This window comes from Hetaerina americana, unplaced genomic scaffold, assembly GCF_022747635.1.
Source record: "Hetaerina americana unplaced genomic scaffold, ioHetAmer1.1.p SCAF_8, whole genome shotgun sequence".
NCBI lineage: Eukaryota > Metazoa > Arthropoda > Insecta > Odonata > Calopterygidae > Hetaerina > Hetaerina americana.
The window spans coordinates 71,301,337-71,328,657 of NW_027287427.1; the positions used below are offsets into that span (position 1 = coordinate 71,301,337).

A 27,321-nucleotide genomic window follows, 5' to 3' on the forward strand; every position below is an offset into this window, starting at 1 on the left:
TCATCTATGATATGATGACATGTGGTATATATGGTTAAATAAGTACAACTAAACAAAGCTTTATTGAATATCTTAACAAACTGGGTAAAGGAATTGATATTATGAATTAAAATACAAGGATGGGTGATAGCAAGCGAAAGGAAAAATGTGCAAAAATAAATATCATTCGGCAAAAAAGAACCCCTTGAAAATAAATTGCTTTTTCAACAAAAAATTATCAAAATAATATGAACTAGAGTTAACTAATAGTAGTTAACTAGTACTAGAGGTGGGGCAGTTCCTAATATTCCAAAGAATAGTAGGAGCACCATATCAATTCCTACCTGCCAGGGTAGGCACCAGAACTGTGAACTATAAACTTGCATACATAAAGAGTAACAAACTGCATAGTTAGTGAAATCCTCAAACTTATTGAACAAATGCGATTGAAATGTTTCCTATGGTAACCCAAGTTCCAGCCAAAGGTAGAAAATGATTATCTAAGCACAGATAATAAATACATTTTTATTGCACAATAAAAAGAACTAGATGTGATAAAAGGCCTAAATTTTTTCATATTTAGGGAAGTGACTACATTAAAATACTTAGATGCTGCCCAATTCCAAGCACATTAAGTTTTTACATTTCATAATTTCACATGCATGCAATCTACACAATATTTCCTTCAATCACACATTATTGTTCTGATTATGACAATGGAGAATGTGACAACACAAAAATCATCATACCAAACTTGAAAGACTTTTATTTAGCAGGCACATCCATCACAAGGACTTAAGTACACATACGAACATATTCACAACAATTAACAGGATTCAACTGAACGAAATAAACCATGAAAAATCTTGTATCATTGACATAAATGGACAGAAACAATTTAAAATCAAACTTTTTCCTAATCCACTTCCTATGGAATAGTGAGATAAAATGTGAAATTACTTCAATTTTATTATATTACATTGCACAAATTACAGTGTTCACTGATATAACAAACTGAAACTTTTATAGTCTCAACAAATAAACTTCTGAATAAATAACAGACACACTAAGCATTTACACCAGTGGAATGCCCATTCTTCACTCATTATAATTGTTTTAATGTTTCAGTAAGTACTAAGTAACATTAAAATCACTTGAATAGAAAACTGAAAGGGAAAAAGAAAAAGCAAATTAATGACCAAATAAGCACTCTTCTCCACAACTTATTTTGAAGACTAGAGTTGTTAACTTCAATGCTTGTGCTTTGTACATGAGTAAGTTTATTGATACCTGAATACATCTCACCGATCAATTTGAATCCATGATATTGTTAAAAGATTTTTTCCTCAGTCCTCTAACAATAGTCTTCTATGGAATATTTTTGTCAACTGACTGAGGCTAATTGTAAAATATTAAAAATACTTCCTTTTTATATTCTATTGGGCCTTTTTTTTCATGTGGAAACATATGACACTTTTCCTTTAATACCTTTGAGTTCACCACAGTTAATCAAAGGATCTTCTCCTTTGCAGAAGAAAAATAGAATTTTCCTACTAGGGCCATCAAAAGGCTTCCTAAATGGGGTAAACATTATGCCTGTTCTATTTTAAGCCTTCCAGTTGTAATACTGAACATAACCTTCACATTTCTAATGAAGTTTTAATTCCATAAAATTTCTTATTGCTCATTTCATAACCATGCAGTCATTATTTTATTACTGCATGGTTATGAAAAGCTAATTTTAATTAAGCTAATTTTGGGTGCCATGCATAATATGTTTGTGTACTCCTAAGCAGTTTTTATGTAAGGATTCAAATAAAGTGCACTCAATAAGCACTTTCAATATCACTCTCACATGATTTAACAGTCGTATTTTTTTTGTACATAAATTGTCACTTATTTCCTAATATCTGAAAGCAAATGCTAGTATTTATGCAAAATATTCTTCATAAAAAGGTTCCTTGTATCACACATTTGGTATTATCTTTTATAGATTTTCAAGAAATGGCATTGTCCTGCTCACTTCCAACACATGCTAGTAACATATATATGCCAATTGTATCATTTTTAATTTCAAACAGGAATTAGCTTATTTTCCCACAAACTGATAAGAGTAAGAAAGTTTTAATGAACAATACTTTTCCATCAGATGTTGAGCTTAAAGTTACCCCACAAAAAAAGTACAGACAGATAAACGAGTAAGTCAACTTAAGCACACAAGTTTAAAATTGCAATAAATTGTAACTTTGAAATGAAAATGTCCAATGTTGGCATCTGAATAACAAGCTGTTGTGGGTTCACAAATATGGATGCTGCATTTCAATGTTTTCCCATTTCCTCCTTAAATTTTACAACATTTCTCATTTTAATTCCTCCCAGTCATTAGATCTTACATGCACTGAATTGTCATGAAATGTAAATCAGCCCAAAATCAAAGAAGTATATACTAAAATTACCTGTACGGATATCCATGTGCCTTGGACCGGAAAATTGACAATATCAGAGAAAAGAAGAGGCATAGAAGAGCTAAACCTGCAATTGCAAGGATGCGTCTTTTGCAAACATCCCCACTGCCTGAGCCAGCATTCCTCTTTGGTGTGGTACCTATAGAAGCTGCTTCTGTCATTAGTATCATTCCCAGAACAACAGCAGCATCTTTGAGGAGTTCATTAAGGAAATTTGCATTGAAATATGATAGTATACCAATCCATAGGTGATAATGCATAACTATTTGTGGTGAAATACAAATATACAAAGAGTAAAACCAGGGAGCATGAATTCAATTGTTGATTCCAAGTACATATTTTTCCCCTTTCAATCATTTACCATTGAATTCACACTCTACACTTTGTTACCTCATATACAAGAGACCACACCATTTCTAGATGATGGACAAAATTTATTTCAAAATGAAATTTAAATCATATTCAATTAACCTACGAACATGCACACACAAAAAGAAAACATATTTAAAAACCTCCCTCAAATCAATGCAGACAACATGACTTCAATAAAGAAGTGCAAAGTATATCTCTTGTGCTTTTAGTTTCAGTCAAGACTTCCCAGATGGAATCTTCTAAGTTCTAGATGGGAACAAAATTGAGTAGAATTGAAGTTAAACACCATTGTCAACCAATAACATTAACATTTACCAGAAGAGAAAATTCAGCTAGTAAGTGCCTTGGTGTAATTGCCATTTTAGCTTAATGCAATGCATTTATATTGAAATACTGATAGGTAAAAACCTTTAAATTATTAACACAATCTCAATAATTTTTACCCTCTCAAACATTCTAATTGAATCCTCTCCTGGTTCTCTGAAAACATGTAAAAGCCCCTAATGCAACATAAGTAGTCACCTTAATCACTGTGTCACATCATTATTTCAAAGAGAACCAAATCTCGAGAATTATTAAGACAATGAAAATGCTGCTATGGATTTGGCTAACCAAAAACTTAGAATGTAGTCATTATTATTAAATGGCAATCTTATCATAATCTAAAATTTTACTCACTATCAACCATTTTGAAACTAGCTCATTAAAGTATACATACGTACACTTGTGAAAATATGCCTTAGTTTTATTTCCATGGCTTTAAAATAATAACTTGATTGCTATTCATGTTTGTAACACAAAGAAAAGCACTTATTTTCAATTCTAATGCCTGATGATAATATGTGATCATTGACCTCATTTTCAGACTTGGAGAACAAGATATTCAAATTTGCTAGAACTTGTACTTGATTGCATCTACATGGTACTGATTCATGAATTTGGATGGAAGATGCTTTCACCATTAAATTGCCACGGTGCCTAATTAAATGTTTCACAATGATAAATTAATATTGATTAGGGCCAAACAAAAAAAAGCAGTTATAAAAATACATGCCAAAAAGATAAATATGTCATTATCTGTCTATGAAAGAAAGCCACTTTGTGATAATAATTTTGATTTTCTTGGTGATTGTAGATGGAAAATGATCTAGCCATTAAGATGCCAAAATGCTTAATTACATACTGCTCAACAATAAATTAAATATTAGCTAAGGCCAAACAAAAAAGCATTTATAAACAAGACAATAAGATAAAAATACATATGGGTCAACTGTTTATGACAGAGAGACTCTTCATGATGATAATTTTGATTTTAAAAAATCACAGTTTCAAACTGATAGAATTGCGTGAATATGAAAATTATTATTATTGATTGTCTAAAATTTAAGGGAGATTTTGGATGGACATACACTGAACAACTATTTACTTTACACAAGGGATACATTTCTTTGCATCTCCTAACAATACATAACCTTAACTACAAAGACCCTTCTTTAAACCTGCATACTTCATTCTACTCTTTATTTCATCCAGCATGACTAACTTTTTCCTTATCCTTCCCTGGCCAACAATAAAAAATACTTCTAGAATTCCACAAGAATCAAGCTTGTACACTCGGAATAAAATAAGCAAAAGCTAATTTCAAGCCACACCACATAAAGGCACTGTATAAGGAAGTAAACTCTCAGAAGCATTACACAATATATACACAGGAGGGATAATAAAAGCAGGCAACAGTATATGTCCCGATGAAATTATGGCAATTAGGGAAGATTTAATATGCATTTCACCTAAATGAGCATTCATCCTTATCTGTAAAACTACTGTCATACGAACACATTTTCTGCGGAGTTCATTATACAATTTTTTTTCAATGAGCATGCATGAAAGGACAGAGTGAACAAGAAAAGCTTGTACATTCTTGGACTAAGTGAAGAGATAAGTAATGAGACTATATTAACAAATCATGTCTTACTATCTCTACTGTTTTTCTAATACATTCCAATAATGCCCATATGCAATTAAAAATTCACCACTATAATTAAGTGATGAATATTGGATATTTTCAGAGTAATAAAGGATACTCAAAATTATTACTATATAACTTTCCAGGACGAATTGCCCTTGTGATGACCCATGGATATATGCCACACCACCTGACTGTGTTCTGTGCACAAATGGAGGGCTTCTTATGTGATTCCACATTTGTCCGGATGTCATTGCAAAGGTAAAAAACTGAAAAATATAAATTATAAAAATTGTACATTTAGAAATTATTAAAACCCTTTACTGATGTAAAAGAGATTCATGAAATTCAGGAAGTGTATCACTTATTGTGGATACTCACCAAGGCACCTCCAGCCCATACCGTTTTATTATAAAGAAAATCAAGGTTGTTGCGTTTTAAATATAAAAATCCTCCAACCAATGCAAAGAGCATAATTAATGCCACAGTTCCGGAGTAGTTTGGAGGCCTGAAGACCCGCAACTGTGATAATAAAGCATAAATAAACAAGTTGTAGTTCACTAATGTATTTATATAATGTTAATGATATTATTGTGCCTAGTTTCATTACTACAGTATATTCTCCACATAGGTATGCATCATAAATTAATGAGTATTTTAAATTATTCTGTATGTCATGAATCACAGTACAGTTTGTTGCCAAAGGGTTTGATATACTCTTGTACTTGATGAAGCATTTGAATGTGACTTGAAAAGTGATAATTTATGAGCTTGTAGCATCAATTGAAACTGATACACTTGGTTTATCCCCAGGTAAGCTTTCGCTGCAGAGCTAAGATGTGGACAGGTATAATCCACATTGGGTGAAACATAACAGAAGATATTCTTGTCATTGGAAGTTAATACTCTCCTGTATATTTATACTAAATATGACAACATTTTCAAACCTGGGCCATGGAGTAAAATTTCTGTGATAAAACCAAGTGTAACAAACTAGCTATAAATCACTTTAGTAAAGTAACATCTTGAACAATCATGCTACAAAACAGGACATTATTATAAAATGTTCAAAATGAGAAGTTGAATATTTTTTAGCCAGCACAACTATACCCAATTATATGGCATATTAGGTAATGATATTTTATTTTACCAGAATGAAAAATGAAATTGGAGTGTAGTTAATTAGAGCATACCTGAACATCAGACCTTTCCCCTATCCATTTTGCAATGGATTCTGCAGCAAATCCAACTCTCTGAATATCCATAGTGTCACTGTGCTTGGGCTTACCCTTGGCAGGGAAATGCATGAAAACTGGAGCAGTATTAATGCGAAGCTATGTAGGGTTAAATTGAAAAAGACAAAGAGTTATTCTAAAGGAAATATCTAACAACACAGTGAATTATGGTTATTTTCCATTTTGACCATGGGCAAAAAAATATTCATATCATACGACATGTAATTTACCAGACACAATTCAGTGTGGATAAAATTATCCGGCACTGAAGACTATCGTTAATTTAGAGCATTTCGACAATGATAGCCAAATATGTTTCAAAAATATTGAAGGCAATTCTTTTATCTAAATTACTCTCATTCTAGAAATTTATTGCGAAAGTATTCTTTTATTAAAGAAATAATAAAAATAACTTTTTTGGAATTTTTACTACAGTATTATCCCTATATTACCTCAACACTGTCAAAACACTGCTACCATGCCATTCATATAAGAGAAAAATGATAGATAGTACTAGTGGCTTAGGACTACAAATATGCAATGACACCTTTTAAATTAATATACTTACAGATTGAAAAATATCAGATCCTTCATCAAAATCCACCAGCGCAAAGTATAATTTGTTAGAATAAAGTTGTGAATATCGAAAAGAGTTGGCTACAATCAGAAATTCATCATGAGCATGGCTGTGAAACAAAATATGAAAGACTTTAACACACAATTTGTTCGGACAAAATAAGTACAATAAGTCAGCATATAACGGCTCAATCTTTTAGGCCTATTTCTTTAAATTTAATTCAATGCCATTATTTGTAATCTACTATTAATCTTAAAATTTCCGGAATATCCATTCACAAGATGAGAGTTTACATTAAAAATGAATGGAAACAACTAAATGCAGGCAGCAGAAAGAAAATTATCAAACCACACCAAAGAGGATAAAAGAACTCAGCATTGATGTGATAAGTTACAAAGAGCTTTAATTGTCATGCAATTAGATAATTTTGTTAAGTAAATGGTCATTCCTAATGCTTAGAAGACACTAAAACATAATATACCACTTCCCTCAAAATTATACAAAAATGTTATCAAAATATAAACAATCGTCATGAGATTGTATTTAAGCGACAGTTATTCATACTTGAAAATGAAACCTGACATGAATTAACCACCAGTGAACGCGTTATTCAACTCTTACTACAACCCCGGGATACACAAAACTTAATCACTTTTCAATATATGGGTAACATATTTTAATGTATGATACATTTGTTTTAAATTTTAAGTTATCAATTTCCAAGCTGTTGTGCTATGGGCTACACCAAATTTAAAGGGCAGTTCTGCTCCTGAAGTTTGCGTCAGGCAAGCTGTTCTGGTAAAACACTAATTGCAACTTCCGCAGTTTCTTTTAAAACCTAGAGGTACGCCATTTACAGTCATTCTGATGAATTAACGGACCATACAATTGGAATTTAACAGCATCCAATCACAAGAGACACGTTAGCTGTGTACTTCTATACAATCTAAATCAAAGTCAAAATCGTACCAAAATACACCAATAAGTCAGGCATAATGTAGATATAATGGCATATACCAAATTCAGAGCTAATGAGTAAATTAAGGCATGAATCCTCACCGGCATATTACACATTGCCTTTGAGCTGCCATTGCCGTAAACATAACAACAACGGAATAATTCCTTGGGGTAGCTTTAACATATTCACGAAATTTGGCGCCATTTAATCTAATTACTGATCGTTTGGCATTCATTTCTGTAAGTTGTTGAACTCTCTCGGCGAGGCTGCTTCCCTGTAACGATAAACATTCGTCAATACGGTAGAATTCATCCTAAACTCAGAGTATATGTACCTTTCCGATGGTATTTCATACCTCTTTCTTTCGAGCTTGCCCATCACCATGATGGATTGATGATAAAAATATGAAAAATAGGGATAAAAATATTAAAGTCGGTTTCATTTTGGGATTCTGGCCACGAACTACAGAATCAATCAGCAACGTCGCATTTCGTTATTCAGCTCATTACTTCTCATTTTTAATTATCCGAAAGTGAGGTAGGTGGCGTTCACAACTTTGACCGTATTAGTTAATTAGGGATTCAGTAGATGGCACTGAAGTATCCCTACTTAAAGTTAGCCAATAAATAATTTTTGGAGCGGGAACATGAAGATGAGGCAGTCGCGACTAATCTGCGAGTCCCCAAAACTGTTATTTGTGTCTGGCAAATTTTAAAATTTCTTTTGTCTTTTCTATTCTTGCATACCACAGGGTCGTTTGAATCAGCATGCGAATTGAAATGATCGGAGTAGAATAATTCAAATAAATAACTCAAGACTTAATTTACTCCACAACCCTCTAAGACTTGAGAGTTGATTAAATTAATCCCCTGTCGTAAAAGGAAAGGATTGAGAGATTGAAATGACTCATGGATTGATAAAATTTTATCCAATTTTTTAAAGTCTGAATTCATTTACGTTGTGATTCTGATTCGAGCTGAACATTTCTTTCAAATACTCTTCCCCAAGATAATATCGTCAAGCTTCTCATCGGACTAAAAAATGTCCTTTTCCTTGGATTGAAAGAACGCTTAGCGTCATGCAGTTGAAAGAACATCCAATAAGAATTCTATATAAACCAAGTTAATGAAAAATTTCGTCCATCCTGTTCAACTGGGTGTCACTAAATTCAGAGGTCCGAGAAAATATGAATTTTAGCGATAATACTTTAATTGACCACTGCCACAAGATGGAATTTTCAACATTCGTCTCGATTAGTAGAGGAAAATGGACGGCTTGATGCTCTATAACAATCGGAAATATTTATTGCGGTACACAAATGGAAATTTGACTAATAATACATTTCCCCTGCCCACATTCTCTCCTTCTACACAATATTTATATATTTTTTAAATGCTTGTATCTTTATATACTTGATAATATCCTCCCTTTCCCTCAAGAGTGAAACATCCACACCCTAGGTTTTATCGAATCGAGTAGTGGAGAATCTATACTGAGATTTCTTTGACGTATGTATGATCAGTTCTATAAGTGGAGCTGATACTCCCCTTAGAACATAAACAATTGTTGGAAATACATCGTTGAATCAGCAGTTTGTTGTGGTATGTGAGTATCCTTGATTACATTCGTATTAGCTACCTTCTGGATAGTGATTATGTGAAACTCTTTTTTTTACGATTGAAATTTATCGTGATGTTTTTCTTATTGCAACTTAAAGGAAGTGGTTCATTCCTTTAGAATTGCAGCATCAATTCAAGGATCCATTAAAAAATCGCTTCCCTCAAATACATAAAATTTTAACTTTGGAATTACGGTGTTTTTTTATGAGGGGAGAGGGGTCATTATGGCCATGCAGTTAAGGTACTCAGGACTGCATATCTGGGATATAAAATTAACGGAGATATCATAACTCTCCTCAGATATATTTGGAGTTGACTTGAATTCCAATATGAACATGAATATCCAATATGCTTGTGCTAGCCAGATTCCATTCGATAACATCGATTTTTTTGGCCCACCATAATTTACCTGCAAATACTCAGACTTTCTAATCAGCCTTAACTTTACTATTTGTCAAATATAATTATGGTAACCATATTTCAACTTAGGGAGCGAATCTTCTCCATAAAACTTCGTATTGCTTAATAAACGGGCGTAGGCGATACGTATATCAAGCGAAATATTGATGAGTGGTTGAAATTTCCTAGCGACTCGTTTGTGCGAATTATTTTATCTGTCCTAGCTGGCCCTAGCTGTGCAAAGCAAAGGGTAGAAGGCAATAATTTTATATTTGCACAAAATGTAGTAGATGAAATGTCTCTAACCGTAGAAGCACTGTAAACTAAGTCTAAAATTCTAATGAGATGAAATTCAAGAATTATGAATTAATCAGTCTCTTTTGAGCGTAACTAGGAAAATTTTGGGTAAAAATTTTATTTTAAAGAACAGCGGGTAACAACGGATAACATCAGAAGATTCACTTTGGTTTTATTCCTTGAAGTGGATATGTTGGGGCCATCTATTTGTATTACAGTAGGTGTCTGAGAAACACATTGGTGTGCGAAAGCACATGTATTATGCATTTTTTGCTATTTAGAATACATTAAATTGGGAAAATTTAGGAAACCTCTGACAATATTTCAAAGAATGTGGAGTGAATGGGAAATAATTGAGATCCATGCGAGCTAATAAATAAAAATCGCAAACTTGAGGGGAGAACGGTGTGACTTATTTCAGTTGAAACCTGGACTGAAACTAGGATGTCATGTCGCCACGGCTGTTCAGTGTTTCTATGGATTAATGCTTGAGAGAAGGCTACAAGGATTAGGTAGGCGTTCAGGCTGAAGAAGCCAATGAAAAAAATATTGAAAATTAAAAGTTAATTCAAATTATTAAAATTAAAAATGTCGCAACCGTTCTTCGGTAAACCGACGGTGCGGTATTGCCAACTGAGACCCCAACAGGGGGCCGTGAAAAACGTCATTGGGATAACGGCGAGAATGAATTAAAGATTAAATGCATCCGAAACGAAAGTAGTTTTTTTCTGTTGATAGGAGATCGGGGGTGGGGGGGAATAATTATATAGCTATGTTTACCACGGTTAAACAATTTAAAAGTACACTATTTGGTGTGCTTTCCTTGGATATAAGCTTTCGAAAGATGGTGGAATACATTTGGAGATTAAAAAGCAGCCAATTACCGGCCGGAAATTAGTTGGGAGGATGCAAAGTACGATAAAACATAAGTATTCGTCCTTGTCTAATCCTATATAAAACATGCATATTTGTCTTAGTCTAAATACAAGCTTATAAAAGTGTACTCCTTCCCTCATAATTGTACGGAAGTGAAAATCGGGTGCACAAGGTTAGGCATAATAATTTTCTATGAAATGGGGTGGGCGTGTGATACATGAGGAAAGATTGTGGTAAACATAGGAGTGATAAGTGGGAGAAATGAATTGGTTTCGGAAAAATGCGGATTGACTGCCCCTGTTTTAGACGAGAGCGAATTAAGCGTGCCTCCCTGGTTTGGTCACACTGAGGAAATTGATGATGGTCGTTCCACCGAACAGGTGTACTCATGAGAGATGAATTATTTGATGCTGCCTGAAGACACAAGGAATAGAGTATACCATATACGCCATCTTCTCTTCCCTCTCTCAAACTGTCAAAGGACTGAGTAGAGGCGAAAGAGCGAGAAATTCATAGGTGAAGGATGGGGTAAGTTTTTTTAAAGTTAAGGAAAATTAGTAGTCTCAAGAATAGAATCGGCAGAGGATAAACACGCATGCAAGAATAGTGTTGTATAGAAGAATCTTGTAAAAAAAAGCTTTCCTTTCGTTCCCTAAAATTGGACGTTTCTCGTCTTTGCTCACCCCTAAAGGTAAAGGTATGATTGATATGATTTCATATAAACATAGTATATTATATGTACTGCATGCAGAATATTATGTTTTCATGTTAACCCACAGTTGGCACCCTGCTCGAGGTTCGCTCTACCCTCACCTACCAGAGTCATCCTTGGGGTTCATTACCGTGATGATGTGCTATATTCACGGTGTGTTTGAAAATCAAATCTTTCCCTTCGAAATTTCATTGCTGCACGCCTGATATAACGCCCTGAGCCTTTCCCATGCGACCGAAGGATTTGTGGCAAGTGGCTCTCGAAAGAGCCGTGCAGTGGGCTTGAAGTGTGAAACTTACCTTATAGCTGGCGACGATGCAGATAATGCTGATTTTTTCAGCATGAGTTCAGTAGAGGGGTTAAAATTAGTGAACTATTTAATTATATAAAGTAAGTGGGGATTTTATTCAGATCATTGAAAAAATCTGTTGTTGCAGTAGTTTGAGGTTGATTCATTAATATGACAGTAGATACCTCATTGATAACCCCTCTTATTATAAATTATAATGTTGTTTGCGAGAATTAATTCATTCTACGTCTTCAACAAACACCCCGCCACTCACGAAATAGGTGTGTAGCAGGAGGTGCAAGTACCAGATGGGTGGGGTACCTTTACAATCTACTCGCCGTTGAATCATTCGCAACGCAGTCATATACTCGCATTCTGACTTTTGCAATTTCTGTAATTTTTACTCCATTAGTCCGAAAACGACTGTTTAACAACGGGAGGGTTTTTAAGGGTTAGGAAAAGGTAAAAAAAATCAATAAAATCCATGAAAAGACGCAAACCCGTATACTTGTATATGCTAGCAGAAAACTTATTTCCAAACAAGTGTTCATTTCACCCACTGTAGAAGTTCTCGGATATACTAAAAAAGTATTCTTGAGAGTTCTCGAATAAATTCGCTCCTCTAGCCCGTTAGTCTTTTTACGATTCTTCATGTCTTAGTTTCCATCTCACTGTCTTCAAAAGATGATTCGCATTAGGAATTTGTGTTGAAGTCATATGAGAACCGTATTTGTGTGGGCAGACTATTTTCTTCTTCAAGTTGTATGCAACTGCAAATCAGAGACGAGTGTGCCACTAAGGCATGCTAACCAGCTCGATAAAGAGGTGATACCTCCAATGGGCGTTACACCGCGTAAATATGAGGGTACTGGGATAAATATTTCACGAAAGTTTTAACGCCCCTTTGGGAGGAGAATCCTTGACTGTACATCGGTAAAGATACAACGTTTCGCAGTCAGCCTTTCTAAGTTATCGTATACTGTTCTCCTCAGTAGTATGGTGCGAAATGAATCCATAAAATAAGAATTAGATCGGTAATTTTTTCGATTTAAACATTGAACGGAAACTTGGCCCGTGAGATACAACCGTGATAAACGCTTCTCTGAGCTCACCAAACGTGAGGGACTATTCCACGATAATGTGGAGTAAGTCCTCAAATAAACTCAAATTAAGTCCAAATGAATAAACTAAAACGACAAATAAATTCGAAATGAAGGACCATTAAGGAGTAATATCATAAATGTTTATTACGAATTATAAAGGTCTTGGATTTGACTCCAGATCTCTCAGAATATAGTATAGTCATAAGATAACTTCGGGAAAATGATGGGTACATAATTCATAATTAGGATACTGTTTTCAACTTTGGTCTTACGCCACCTGAGAAACCCTTAATACAAGCGGAGACTTAAGGGCATCTCAGGGCCTGGAGCAGTATTCCATCAGCAAAATAATATATCAGTTAAAATTAAAGAACACCTTTAGCTGTTTAAAAAAAAATTACTCGTCCTCCATGAAGTTAAATGTCACATCGACAGATTTTCTGTACATATCCCTATAACCAATCACGAAAGTCAAGATGCCAGAGTATTTTAATTTTTTTAAGGATGTCTTATGATTCTTCCAACATTAGATCCTTTACAGCACATTCACAACATCTTAATCACTCATGACAAGAACAGGGTAAATAATTATTATTTTTCTTAGCATTTCCACTTTACAGAGCCGCAAATACTTAAAGCACGACCGTGGACAACATACTCTTTCCCTCAGCTTCCCACCTCTTCTCAACGTCCCCTTTTTTCGAGGATCCCCGAGCAACCCCCCTAACTCGCGGCAGTCGGCAGCCCTCTCGCCCGCACCCATCACTCTCCCCACTGCCCCTCGCTCTGCGGCGCCGGCGTGGACGGAGTGGGCGCGCAGTACGTGCGGATCTCGTGGTAGGTGCAGCTCTTGCGGCAGCACTCGTCGTACGCCCCGCGCGCCACGCGACGGAATGATCCCGGCACGAGCGCCGTGGCGATGGACTTGGGCCGGAAGGGGAACCCGAGACCCTCCAGCGCAACGTTCTGCATCCAGAAGGAGTCCTCGCCGTCGGGGTCTGGTCGCATGAACTCTGAAAAGGTTACACAATGAAATGATTGGCTGTCATGGAGTGGATCATTCCACCACCACGCGACAACACGGAAATCGTCACGGAAATGTTAATAGAGTTGGGTTGGGAATCATTAGAACAAAGGCGATTAAACACCCGGTTGAACTTATTAGATAAATTCAGAACCTTGTTTCAAACTTGAAAAAGAAAAATTGTTTCAGCGCCGTGGTCTGTTTAATTATTCGAATTCCAAAATACATGGTCGTTTGGTATATCGATATAAAATATTCGAGAAATAGCATGACCAGGTGGCACTGAAATGCATTTAACTTAGGGTATGTTGAAGCACTTACTAGCCGTCTTTTGCTGTATTATCAGACTCCCCCTTTCACTCCTCGTCCCTCCGCGAAGGTAATTCCTTCGCGGCAGAAGGCGGCAGAAGTGTGCCACATTTTCTACCGATGGCGTCAGGGGTGGGGACATGAATTAATAGGAATTTTCCCTTCTTGTTTTCCAGTTTTAAATGACCTGTCTTGATATGCCGATGGTGTCTCGCATACGTTATTCTGGCTCATTTTTATTCCATCCATTGTAATATAGTAGATCAATTGTATAGGGGATAAACCTAACAACCGTTTAAAACTAAGTTTTCCGCTTCCAAGCATATTGCTTGCACCAAAATGCACATATCTTCAGGTATTTTTGAATGGATCTTTTTTTCCCTTTTTCTATCCCTTTAAACACCCTTGCTCTTCCTTATCATTACCCCTTCCATTTGGTGCTTGAACACCATGCCACACACTTTTTGGTGGACCGAGGGATATATATATATATATATATATATATATATATATATATATATATATATATATATATATATATATATAATAAGTAGATATATATATATATATATATATATATATATATATATATATATATATAATAAGTAGATAATATATATATATATATATAATAAGTAGATTATATATATATATATATATATATATATATATATATATAAGTAGATGTAGATCAGCGTTTGCATACTTACCCTCATCATTCATTTTTTTACGTCTTTTTAAAGATCTTTAGTCAACGACATTGTTTGGATGTGAAACTGGGACCTCGAGGAAATAAAAAGAGGATACACCTAGCTCATTTGATGCTGGAAAATAAAAATTGACCTTTAAGACTCCTAATGAGGAAGTGTCTAGAATGAGTGAAAGTGGAGCTTGTAGAAATCTATCGAGAAGAGAAAATTCCAGTTTAAAGGAAATTTATTGAGACATAAAGGGACTTATGAAGAAAATATTAGAGGGATATGTGAATGAGAAAATATTCAATTGAAGACCAAGACTACAATATATTGAGAAGATAATGAAAGATGTGGGATACAGAAATTGTAAAGAGATGAACACGAAGGTGGAGAAAAGGGAAGAATTGAGAATCAACTAAAATTGTGTCTATCAATCTTCGAATTGACCTCCAAAGTGAGAAAGAAGGAGAGAGATTTAGTTGAGGAAACCAAAACCACAATAATCAACCAGAAGGTTGGTTTAATGGGTTGAGCTTAAAAAAACGCCGGCATTCTTCATTATAACAAACCATCGATGGCTGCACCGTGCAGTGAACAGGGTTCGTATAACAGCCGTTAGATTTTGAAGCCTTTTCAACACTTAAAATGGCGACTCTTAGTGCACGAGAACAGCGCGATCATCCTTTTTCTATACTTGTGTAGTTAACCACCCATCTAAATGCATCGTAAATTGATTGAGACATGCAATAATGGTGTTAAAGATATGAAAAAATGTGTGTTAGTAGTTACAATAGTTCAAAAAACGCCGAGCGTCTGTTACAGCGAACTCAAGATGCCTCGACCGTGGACAATCAACTATTTTCAGAAGGTAGAGGTAACATTTAAAGTAAGCTTTCTCGCATGCGAAGGTGAAAAAATGGCGTCAACGTTGTGAAAAATACGTACCTCTACAGGGAGATCATTAACAGGATATTCAACTTTATGATATAAGTATTTTGTCAGGAACAAATTAGAGACCTGAGGACTTGAAATCACCTCGCAACCCCAACGTGAAATTCTTACATCATATTAGGGCGGGGTGAGCTTTCTCTGCGTCACCTGTCGTTTATCAGGAAGATCTGTTATCCGAAAATCACACAGTTTGGGCAAAGTTGTGGGTGGCCATATGACATACCCGGAATCGAACCTGGACTCTAAAGTCAATAGCCCAGTGCTCTATCTATTTGGACTTCTAGGCAAAATTTCACCGTGGACTACTTTTCAAAATTTTATCATGGAAAAATTCACTGTTTTAAAAATGATATGTATGCCTACATATTTTGTGATATTATTCCACCACGTTCCGGCTTCTTCAGTAAGTTACGACTTGTTTTAAAAGCTTTTCGTTACTCAAAAAGAGGGATGAAGAATTGACTTATGAACGACGGAAGTCATCACAAAGGGGTAGATAATGGTAATAATGGACTAGTAAGTTGATGAGCACCCCTAATTCGCAGGAGACAAACTGTGAATATAGAAGAGGAGGGGTTGATGGAAGGATGGAATGACAGTACTGAATTAGATTGCGTATGTGCACATTTTTTTCAATTAATTATTATTTTACTTGCAATTACCCTAAGAAAAATTATCTGCACTGGGTGCGTTTTCAAATTAAAACAATGTTACTTGAGTGAGTAAGCTATTGATTTTCGGTTATTACTAGCTCTTCAACTTTCTTATAAGATACGTAATTTGTGAAAAATAAATTCCAAACTCTTGGAGAATTATGGGAAAGTCAACTTTTTAAGTGATGTACGTGTTGCAAGGGCACTTCCGAATTAATGCTACGTTTATGTGAGTGCCTTGTCGCAGTGAAATGAAAGTAGTCGGTACATTGACTAAAGCGTCTTAAAATATAAGCCCTGTCGCACAATACGTTAATTTTTCACCTAGAACACGCACTGCTTCACCTTTCAGTGAATCTATTTTTTTTAAATTTTAAATTCCTTACAGTTATCTTGACGAAAGTAGGCAACATATTTAGACTTGGAAAGGAGTTTTTCTCCTCTTTTTTGCTCCAAGGGTTACTCAAACATTACTTCCTTCACTTTTAAGCGAAGTTATCTGAGGGTAGGGTTTTGTTTTTGGGATTCCTAACGGAAAGAATTTTTTCGAAAGGTTTGCCGGAGAGTTAGTTTTCCATAAGCATAGTTTTTTCCTATTCTCTAACAAAACATGTATGACTTCATGAGTCTTTTGCGGTGAATAAATGAACGTACCTGATGGCATCAAGTCTCCGCTTGATTTCTTCTCTATGAGGACGTTGTATTTTCCTCCGCAGACGAGATGAAAGATATCGGCCAGATAGGGCCCGCAATACTTGGCACCACTCCTCTTCTCACTCCGCGACTCCAGCTGACTGCTGGACACGTCCAGCAAGAGCACACATAATACCATGACGGTGACTAGCCGAAGGACTATGGTAATCATCTGGGGAAAGAAAAGAAGTTAAATAAATATTGGAATAATTATTAGTAAAATATTGGAATAATTTTTTCTTTGCCAACTCAGGTTGCTTACTTGAATGAGATCATGATTAATTAAGGGACTCCACGTGAATTTTGCCAATATTTTTACACAATCATGTGCAATCTGCAATTTATAAGTTGAAAATATGTCTTTTTCGCATTGGACCAAAATTTCTTCCAACAAATGATTAGGTAGGTTTTTTGATTAGGTTTTATGATTAGGTAGAGAACTAACCATAAAAGATCATCTATCGAACAGTAAATGAAAACGATAGTGGTATGGTAAATGCATAAAAAGTATAAATACCTGTACCTATTTATTAGATAATTTTTCCGATATCATAGACTTACTTCCCATTGACTGACTGAGTATCCTTTGATATCCGCAGCAGCATTTGGGAAAACACTGTGCAACACAGAGCAGACAGGTCTGCAAAAAGTTATTATGAACAAGGTAGTATTGTCACGACACTATTGGAAGAATTTGAATGAGAGCCGCTAGTTAACCGTAGGTTGAAATACAGGTTAAAATTACTGCGTAAATTTGGGTCAAGTTACTTATCTAAGGATGTTAACGACATATTATAGGCCCCGAATAGGTGGAACAGATCACCTACGGAAAATCAGGGAGATGCATAAAATCAGGGAACGGATAGATTTAAAATAACGTTTTTTCTTTGTATCATTGGAGGCCGAAATGGGTATGACTGCAATCGCGTAGGGGATAATCAGAATCGGCAGTATACATTTTTGCCGATATCCTGTATGTTTTTTTATTTAATGGACTCATTATTAATCAGTCTTTTGGCATGATTTGAATATGCGTATTCTGTTATTGAATGTTGCTGCATGCAAGTCCCTTCTATCGTGTGGTTAACTTCGTTCTTTCCCTGTTCAAACTAAAATTTGTGTAGAGGTGTCATGATTGGGATTGTACATGCATGGTTGGTGACCTAACTTTCCCCGCAACGCGCCCTTGCGGCAGCTTGCGGAGTGTTATATAGGTTTCGAGATTAATGCGTCTAAAATATATAATTGACAGCACAGAAAATATTGTAGTGCTTTCATTACTTCAAAATAAATTTTAGTAGGTGGTTGTGAACACCATTTTTACGGCGTGGAAAGGTTTTCATCTATAGATTATGAGAGCGAAATTCGTTCGACTATGGCCACATATACGTTCATGGCTCATGTTACTCAGAGGAAGGTATTTATTCTGATAAGAGCATGATGAGCTCATGTAAGCATTGATATAAGATTTGACATGACGAAAGTAGTAGCTTCGTCGAAGAGAGAATCGGGAAGAAAAAAAGGCAGTATACTGCTCTGCATGATTTTATTTCAATGAGAAAATCTAGGAGGCACTTCGCAAAGGCGATTTGGTAAAGTGAAGGAGCCGAAGAATATGAATGGGTGGCGGAGGTCGTCAGATGCAAAGAAATGGACCGACCTGGGAACATGAAGGGGCGAGTCGTCTCAATCAGAGTGCCGAAGAAGTTCGCAACCGACGCTCGATTCCGTAACTGACTCAATTTTGATGTTGAAGGACGAATCGTTAACTAACCTATGAGAATATTTCCGTGTGGGTATCCAAAGTGGAATTCACCACAAGCGCACTCAACTGAGTAAAATTTTAAGAATAGAAGACTGGCGAAATATAAACCCAAACAGAAGCTGACCCTTAAACCCTACCACCTTTACATTACTCTCTAACTAATTTTTCCTCCTCTACCATATTTGGGTAGGAGACCACACTAAGGCATAATAAGCAATATTTTTATAAATTAAATTACATGGAAGCAAGGGACGTGGTGGTTCAGCCAGTAGAACGCTGGACCACTACCCGAAAAGCCTGGGCTAGATTTCGGGTGACCCCCCATGGGCACCTTAAGCTTTACCCAAAATATGTGATTTTTCGGGAAACAGATTTCCCAAGGAAACCGTAGGCGGCCCAGGAAAAGAGACTGCCCTCCCTACCAGGAAGTGTGAATTTTATACGCCATTGTGCTAAGTACTAGAAGACGGCTTTTTAAGAGAAGTTACTTTTGCTAACAGCTTACACCCTCCGCTTGCAAGATACACTTTGAACCTCTTCCCGTGTTGATGTGAAGGCGTTGAAACCGAGCCTGATTGGTAAAATACAAACAATTTCTCCTCTATCACGGCTTTCTATCTACCACAACCTCGCGATATTCCCCACGTCCACTTTTTCTTACAACGTCCGATTGACCGGAACATCGTCCTCACAGTCCTAAATATTTGTGTGTGTATATATATATATATATATATATATATATATATACCGATTGTATGGAAGAACTCACACGTGCGGCACATATATATACACACACAAATATTTAGGACTGTGAGGACGATGTTATATATATATATATATATATATATATATATATATATATATATATATATATATATATATATATAATCATATATATATACATTTAAACAGTGAAATAGATTTTAAAACATAGAAACAAAGAAAGGACACTCACACATTTAGTTTTGACGTTTCGACTGCAGGGCCGTCAACATGAACTGCTGATGACGGCTGTGCTGTCGAAACGTCAAAACTACATATGTGAGTGTTCTTTCTTTGTGTTTCTAAGTTTTAAAAATCTATACCATTGTTTTAATATACTTTTGCGTCGCCTAAGAGCATTCTATTTCGACACATATATTACGGAAACATATATATATGTTTCCGCAATGTACAATAACGCTACGCTCCATACTAAAGCCTTGGCTAACAGTTCCTTTAAGTCCATAGTTTACTACTGAATAATCTCAAATATAATTTCCGCGATGAACAAACCAAATGGGATCAATTCATAATTCGATTAAGAAGCATGTTTCACACTATGGCAATAAACATTGACAATAATATTAGTCTTAAATGGTGTAATCAAAGGCATCCGCAGAAAAAATTCTACAAATATTGTGCGTTGAAAAACATAATTAGTCCTCTTTTCCCGCAAAACTGTAAGTGAGCTGACAACCAAAGCCGCGTGAAGATGAAGGGAAAGTCGAGAAAGCATCACAGTATTTTGTGGAGGGGCAGCGTGCAAGGAACGCTGCAATCTTGCCCAAAATCTATAGGTCGAACCCTCATTCCCGTATCGGTGTGGCGACAGTATTTTGTTATCGTCACTCACCTCTGTTTGGGTCTCCTTCTTACTTTCTTCCGTCTTTCCTTCTGTCTCTCTCTTTCTTGCCTTCCTCCTCCTGTCTCTTCCCTCTTCCTCACTCTTGGTATTCTACTGCCGTCGCCGCTCTTCGGTTTCACCCCTAGGGCTCTCCTATCGTTCCTTCCTCCCTCTTCCGCAACAGAACGCACCGACGTCCGGAGAGTGAATCTGGCTCGGTACCGGCCGGGAGGCTGTTTACGGGACGGCAGTGAGCGATTGGTGTGGGGGAGGGAGGAGGGATCAACCAGGCGAGTGAGCCGTCTGACCTGCGTTGGCTCGGCCTCCCCCCGTTGCCGTCCCCCTTTATACATGGGGTGGCCAGGACGCGGGGGTGTGGGGTGAATAATGGGGCGGAGTGGGAGACATGCGGGAGGGGTCGGAATATTTTCGGAATTAGAAAACATCCTTCTCCTCTTCCCCCTCCACAATCGACTCTCTCCAGCCCAGCATTCCTCCCTTAGAGCCCTGCCTCCCTCCCTCGATTTCTCTCCTTCCATCCCCTCCCACTCGCATCCCTCCCCAAGAGCGTTCCCCGGCCGTCCCAACGCTAAGACTCCCACGTTCACCCCATCCCCGTCTCATGGAGAGAAGAGAAGGCAGGGACGATCCAGATCTGTCGGTAGTGGTGGGGGAATATTTCACCAACGCGGATGGAGACTGATTCATTGCTGGTCATAGAGTTGGCCCTTAAGCTGGTATCAGAATCAGTGCGGCAAAAGCTTCGTCTGATTTCCCAGTTGTCGTGGGTTCGATTTCCGCCTCGGTGGGTTATCCTACAATCAGGTCTTGGATGTTTGTGATTCCAAAATAAATCTTCCTTGAAATTGTTCCCTAAGTTATTCTTCAAACAAACAAATACAATAAACATAAATGATTCAGGGCTTGCCATTCAAATTCTCTTAAACGATCTCAGACACGAAAGGAATCGATAACTAAAAACTCCGTTTCAGGCCTTAATTGTGGGTTAATTTATAGATTCTATGAGCATTATTAATCCCTCCCTCGTCCATTTTTATCCACCTTAAACTAATAAATTTAACCCTTACTGATTGCTCTAATATTTTCTGGTGGCTTGCGAAAATGCATAATGGTGGAAAATTAATCCGTAAAGCGTTTTATCTAATCATTTTTAATACTGCACAAGTGCGGTTGTGTTTTATTATTCAACAACAACACCACAAAATAATGTCGCGTAGGATAAAATATTTAGTGGTGATATAGAAATGAATCCTTTGAAAATGGACATATTTATCAATATTTTTCCCTGAATAAAGTTTATATCACAATGGTGTGTAAACACAGCAAAGCTTGTGCGGTTTTCGAGATAGAGAAATGCTAAGACTAGTGTGAAAATAGAAGTTTATACCGGAGAGAGGGTGGAACAGTTTACCTTTCACGGAAGTGTTTTGGACCGTTACAGTCCATAAAGTGGGGATATAAGACGAAGAATAGCGTCAGGTTAAGAGGTTTTCACAAGGAGGCGGAAATTGATGACAGGGACGTAGAGTAAGGATGTTAAGAAAAAGTTCGTCAAAAATTTGAGACGGAGCGTGGTTTTGCATCGCGCGGAGATATGGTCATTGCAGTAGGATAATAGGCGTAGATTGGAGATTTTTGAAACGTGGGTTTGGAGAAGGAAGGAAAAGTTTAAGAAAAAAGAAAGGAAAACAAACGAGGAAATACTTGGTATGGTGGTGGAGGAGAGAATATTTTTGGGAGAAATCCAAAGGAGGCAGGAAACATGGATGCATAGAACCCAAGCCGTTCAGTCAGTAGTCCGTCACTACCACCCACTGAAATGCCAAGCCTCCATTTGTGGTGTACAATAGCCATAATTATGCAACCATTTAAAACACAAAGATATGTATCATTTTATTAAAACAAAAGTCACTGCGTCGTATGAAAATGTAAATGACCGCGGGAAAAAGAAAAACAGTAAGGTCGCAGTGGTGTGAGGAGTGGGGAGGGTGGTGGCGTTCACAAGAGGAGATTTGTGAGAAGTGGCGGGGGGTGCTAAATCATCCACCACAGGAGTGTGGGACCGTCATTTTTTTCCCGTTCAACGCATGTTTTCCCATTAGTTTCTCGAAGAGATTGGGGGCGGGGTGGGTCGTGTTCGGTGTTTTGACGAAGAGGAGGGACGGGGAGACTGGAAGGAGGACACGGGTAGGGAGATGGAACCGAGAGAGGACCCCTGGAAGTATCCGGGGGAAGAAGGAGTTTTGGACCAGTGAGAGGAGGAGGGGGCCTCTCCTCCCGTAACCACAAGAGAGACCCAGCCCCGTTGCCACGGAACGGTTGGGGGATGGAAACAGAAGGGAGGGGTGTTGAGATGCAGATGGGGTTCGGGAGAAGCAGGGACGTTCCTCGGGGATGGGTTAGGCAGGGTAATATGTCTGCTAGGGATGGGAGGCGGGCGGCAGCCGCACGTATCCCGTCTGGGACCCCGGGACGTGGGCGCTCCCCCTTTTTTCCTACAGGGCAACAGAGAGGAGAGAGAGAGATGCAAAGATGTCGCGACGGGTCCGACGCACGTGAGAGCGTCAGAAAGGACCCCACAGACGACGACGACGCCGATGACGAAGGACCGCTTCTGTCAAACCGGCGTCTCTCTCGCTCTCCTCCCGCTCCCTCACCCCCAGCCTCGCCCCTGTTCCCTTCTTTCGAAAACAAACTCCCTTTCGGTCGACAGCGCTGGAGATACAGGCTGTATTCGCGGTGTAGGCCGTCCCCCCTTTCCCACTCCAGCTTCATCCATCCACCTCCCCCTCCCCCCAAAACACTCCCTTTCCCGGCGAAGGCGGGCATGAATGGGAGCCGTGCTCATGAATGAGTTCGGTGGATGACGCAAAGATTTCGCAGGGAGGATGGCGTTTCCCGCTCACTCCTCCCTGCGCTCGGAGTCCATCTTGGAATTTTTTAGGCAGGGTCTCACTTGGCGGGGAAACACCAGATGTCGGTGCACTGGAGCCATCTAGTGTTAGAATCCGAAACCATAGTTTTTTTAATTTTGACGTCTATTAACCAAAGTCTACCGCTTAAAATTGGTATTCGACTCGCACACTGACTAAGCAGTGCTACATTTCAAAGTCCCGAAGAACAAGAAATAACTTGGCATAGTACACTGCAGTAAACGCTTCTTTAATTAGTAATAGTATTTCCTATAAGGGAAGGGGACGAACAGCTGAGTTCATGTGTGCCATGAATATTTATGAGAGTACTTTGGTGGATGTAGGATTTTCGGGTATTGGGGGAGGGGTGGGAAGAAACCCATCCACCGGTATTAGTTTTCTCTTGACATGCCAAGGGGTGACATGTTTTGACTTCCCATCCGACTAACCGTTTACTCCTCTTTGAAATGATTTAAAATTAGCTCCAAAAGTAGGAATGGGAATGCCTTGAAAAATTTTTCCAATCGCTAGGATTCAAACCTCATAGTGGGAAGGTAGTAGGCAGTACACTAGCCGCCGTAGAGACCCAATCCCCCCTTTCTTCACTTCCGCATACTTTCTATCTCGTATCATTCCGTCCGACGCGCTTCCATCATTTTCCTCCCCTTATCTAGTCTGCCTAACGTTCTACCTCCTATCACAATCTTCAATATTCCATCACCTATCAAAATACTACCAACCAATTTTCTTGTCTCCTTTGGATTTTTACGAAGATTGTATCTCATAACCTACCATCTCTCGGACTTTCTAGATCGTTTTTCCACTCCGTCAATTTTACTTTTTTCTTTCTCCACACCCAATCTCAATAGCCTCTAATTTACCCCCATCTTCCTGCATGAATGGCCGGCAAGTTTACAAAACTACGATACATATTACAGTTTTGCCTAGTTTATTCTTTTATCAATATTGAATGTGTCTATGCAGTTCCTTGGAATAAACAGCTAAAAAAAATTAAATAATTGGTCACAAGTTTAAGAGTTAAATGGATTGTTACAATACTTGGTTTCCCACTGTTAATATTAATTTTTTAATAGCCCGAACTTCGACATGAAGCATCATCAGCAAATATTGATTGTGAAATAAGCAAGTATTGTTTTTATTATAAATGAAATTAGTTCATAAAGTTACACTGGAGGTTAAAAATTTAAAAATTCCAGCTCTTCAATTTCAGACACTTTTCATTTGGTCGAATCATTTTTATTTGTGATTATAAGCACAAATATTTAAAGATATATATTAAAAATCTCCAGCATATAGAACGTGCAGTAAGTAGAAAATTTTCGATACACGATATCCATATCATCCATGACAAAATGTCAATAAGCAATTAATACTGTGTCATTATCTTCAAAGTCCACGCCCAAAATGATATTGCGAAGTTTTTATGTGAAAGCACGATGTGAAATTTAGATGCAACGGCATGGTGATAATTCTAATTTTGCATCATTCTCACCTAAATGTGAGAGTTACCAAGCACCACACTTCGGAATGACGCATGCTAAAATAGAAAAATAATTAACATTCTATGTTCAGTGTTCTTATCCTTGACACATATGCAACCTCATATATGAAATGAGTGTCGTGTGGTTGCATGCAATTAAGGATAGGCTTTTAGTGCTCCATTTTCTTTCTATTATCAGAAAATACGAGTATATACAGGAAAAAAATTGTTGGAATATGTGCAGAAGTTTTACTGTTAGTCCCTGTAGGTGTTTTCAAGTCCTGCGAAGACATGAAGATGACCAAACAATTACGCTGATGAAAACGGGACCTACTTATGTGGACGTGAGTTAAAAATGAGCTGTCATTAGGATACACAGGACTAATAAGGCACCATAAAATTATTAACTCTGTTTTTATTAAACAAGAATAATTATTTATGAGACATAACGAATAATAACCATGAGAAAATTAAATTTGGATAAATCGATTTAAGCAGTTATGTTGTCATATTATTGACCACCGAATTATATATATATACTATATATATATATATATAGTACAATACACAGTAACACAATATAGAAACACAAAAAAAGAAGAACACTCACACGTTATTTCTTGATATTTCGACGGAAACAATCCGTCTTCCTCTGAAGATATAGAAATATATATATATATATATTAAAGGTAATCTACCGGTTAAGGTAGGTTTTTGGATGTACACAACTACCAAACAAATATTTCGTTACTCCTAACAAAACAAAAAATCCATCATTCTACTCTACATCAGGTCCCTCTTCAGATCTGAGTACTTTATTCCTCCCTTCATCCCGTCCAACATCCCTATCCTGTTCCTTCCCTTTCCTCTTTTGCCCAACATTCTACCCTCTATCACAGTCTTCAACATCCCACTGCCGGTCAACACCCTCTTCATCCACTTTTCCTGCCTCCATAGGATTGCTCCCAACAAACCCCTCTCTTCGCCCACCATATCAAGTACTTCCTCATCCTCAATTGTTTTCTTATATATATATATATATATATATATATATATATATATATACTCATACAAATACTCATTCACATAGAAATAGATATAAGGAAAAGGGATAGGAACACATATAGTATAAAGGACGAACACAGTAGAGGTGGAGAAGGCAGAATCTGGCAAATCAGTCCCGGTCTAGGAAATATTTTTACACTCGTGATTTTCCTGATTCCGCCTTCCCCACCTCTACTGTGTTCGTCCTTTATATGTGTTCCTATCCCTTTTCCTTATATATAGATGATTTCGTCGACGTAACGCGGAAGTGCCGAATAGTACATTGCACAGTAACAAACAATATAGAAACAAAAAAAAAAGATCACTCACACGTTATTTCTTGATAATTTTGATAGAGAAAATAATACAGAGAAGTAAGCCTTCATTACTTCTCTATCTTCCGATGAAGACGGAGTAGAATTCCGTCGAAATTATCAAGAAATAACGTGTGAGTGATCCTTTTTTTGTGTTTCTATATTGTTTGTTACTGTCTAATATATATATATATATATATATATATATATATATATATTCCAAAGAAACTGCGGGAGATGCCGCAAACAGTAACTTTTAATGGAGTCATCCGCTACTGTGCATTTCAATGCAACAATTTCAGAGTGTAAAAATCATTCGCCTTGACTGGGATCCCAGTCAAGGCGAATGATTTTTAGACTCTGAAATTGTAGCATTGATATATATATATATATATATATATAAATATATATATATGTTTGTATATATATATATATATATATATATATATATATATATATATATATATATATACACACATTCAAACACGAAATCCCGCCAAACGGCGAATAAATACTCATATATACAGAAACATATATAAGGAAAAGGGATAGGAACACGTATAAAGGACGAACACAATATATATATATATATATATATATATATATATATATATATATATATATAACGCTCATGTGAAAGTCTCACGGATGTGAATACTATTCCATATGATGTTAGCAGTAGTGGACAAAGACAAAAACATAGAAACACTCAAAAAAAAAAAAAGAAACTCACTAGGTTTCGAATTTTCGGTGATCTAAATCACCTTTCTCAAGGAAAGAACTCTTTTATAGAGAGAGAGAGAGAGTTATTTCCACAATTGATAATGGGTTTTATTACGGTACGGACTCTGTGCGATTTCTTTCCCCTGCGAGGTGTTTGCAGTCGATTTTTCAAATTTTCAGGTTAATTTTTCCATTTATAAGGTAAAAATTAATCAAAATACGGAGTCATTCATTTTTTCGATTGAAAATATTGAATTAAACTA

At 37.0% G+C, this 27,321-nt stretch overlaps 2 protein-coding genes across 3 annotated transcripts in view; both read right to left on the bottom strand.

Annotated features, from left to right (window-relative positions):
* Nucleotides 1–727: 727 nt before the first annotated feature.
* Nucleotides 728–8,041, bottom strand: Ostgamma (oligosaccharide transferase gamma subunit). The gene is made up of 8 exons (XM_071596490.1): nt 7,908–8,041; nt 7,654–7,826; nt 6,586–6,703; nt 5,976–6,116; nt 5,164–5,304; nt 4,901–5,051; nt 2,436–2,634; nt 728–1,145 (listed from the first exon to the last, which is right to left on the bottom strand). Exons 1-8 carry the CDS (start codon nt 7,992–7,994, stop codon nt 1,130–1,132), a joined length of 1,026 nt encoding a protein of 341 aa, XP_071452591.1. The 5' UTR covers nt 7,995–8,041; the 3' UTR covers nt 728–1,129.
* Nucleotides 8,042–13,036: 4,995 nt separating this feature from the next.
* LOC139698046 (LIRP-like) overlaps nt 13,037–27,321 on the bottom strand; it is a 31,628-nt gene continuing 17,343 nt past the window's right edge. Inside the window, exons 1-3 of one of the 2 annotated variants that reach the window (XM_071596907.1) lie at nt 20,553–20,856; nt 17,134–17,344; nt 13,037–13,860 (exon numbers count right to left, since the gene is read on the bottom strand). In XM_071596907.1, coding sequence (XP_071453008.1) covers nt 13,610–13,860; nt 17,134–17,344 — 462 coding nt within the window. In that variant the 5' untranslated portion in view covers nt 20,553–20,856 and the 3' untranslated portion in view covers nt 13,037–13,609. Of the gene's footprint in view, nt 13,861–17,133; nt 17,345–20,552; nt 20,857–27,321 lie in introns of those variants that run through there. The other variant, XM_071596905.1, reaches the window with a different exon arrangement.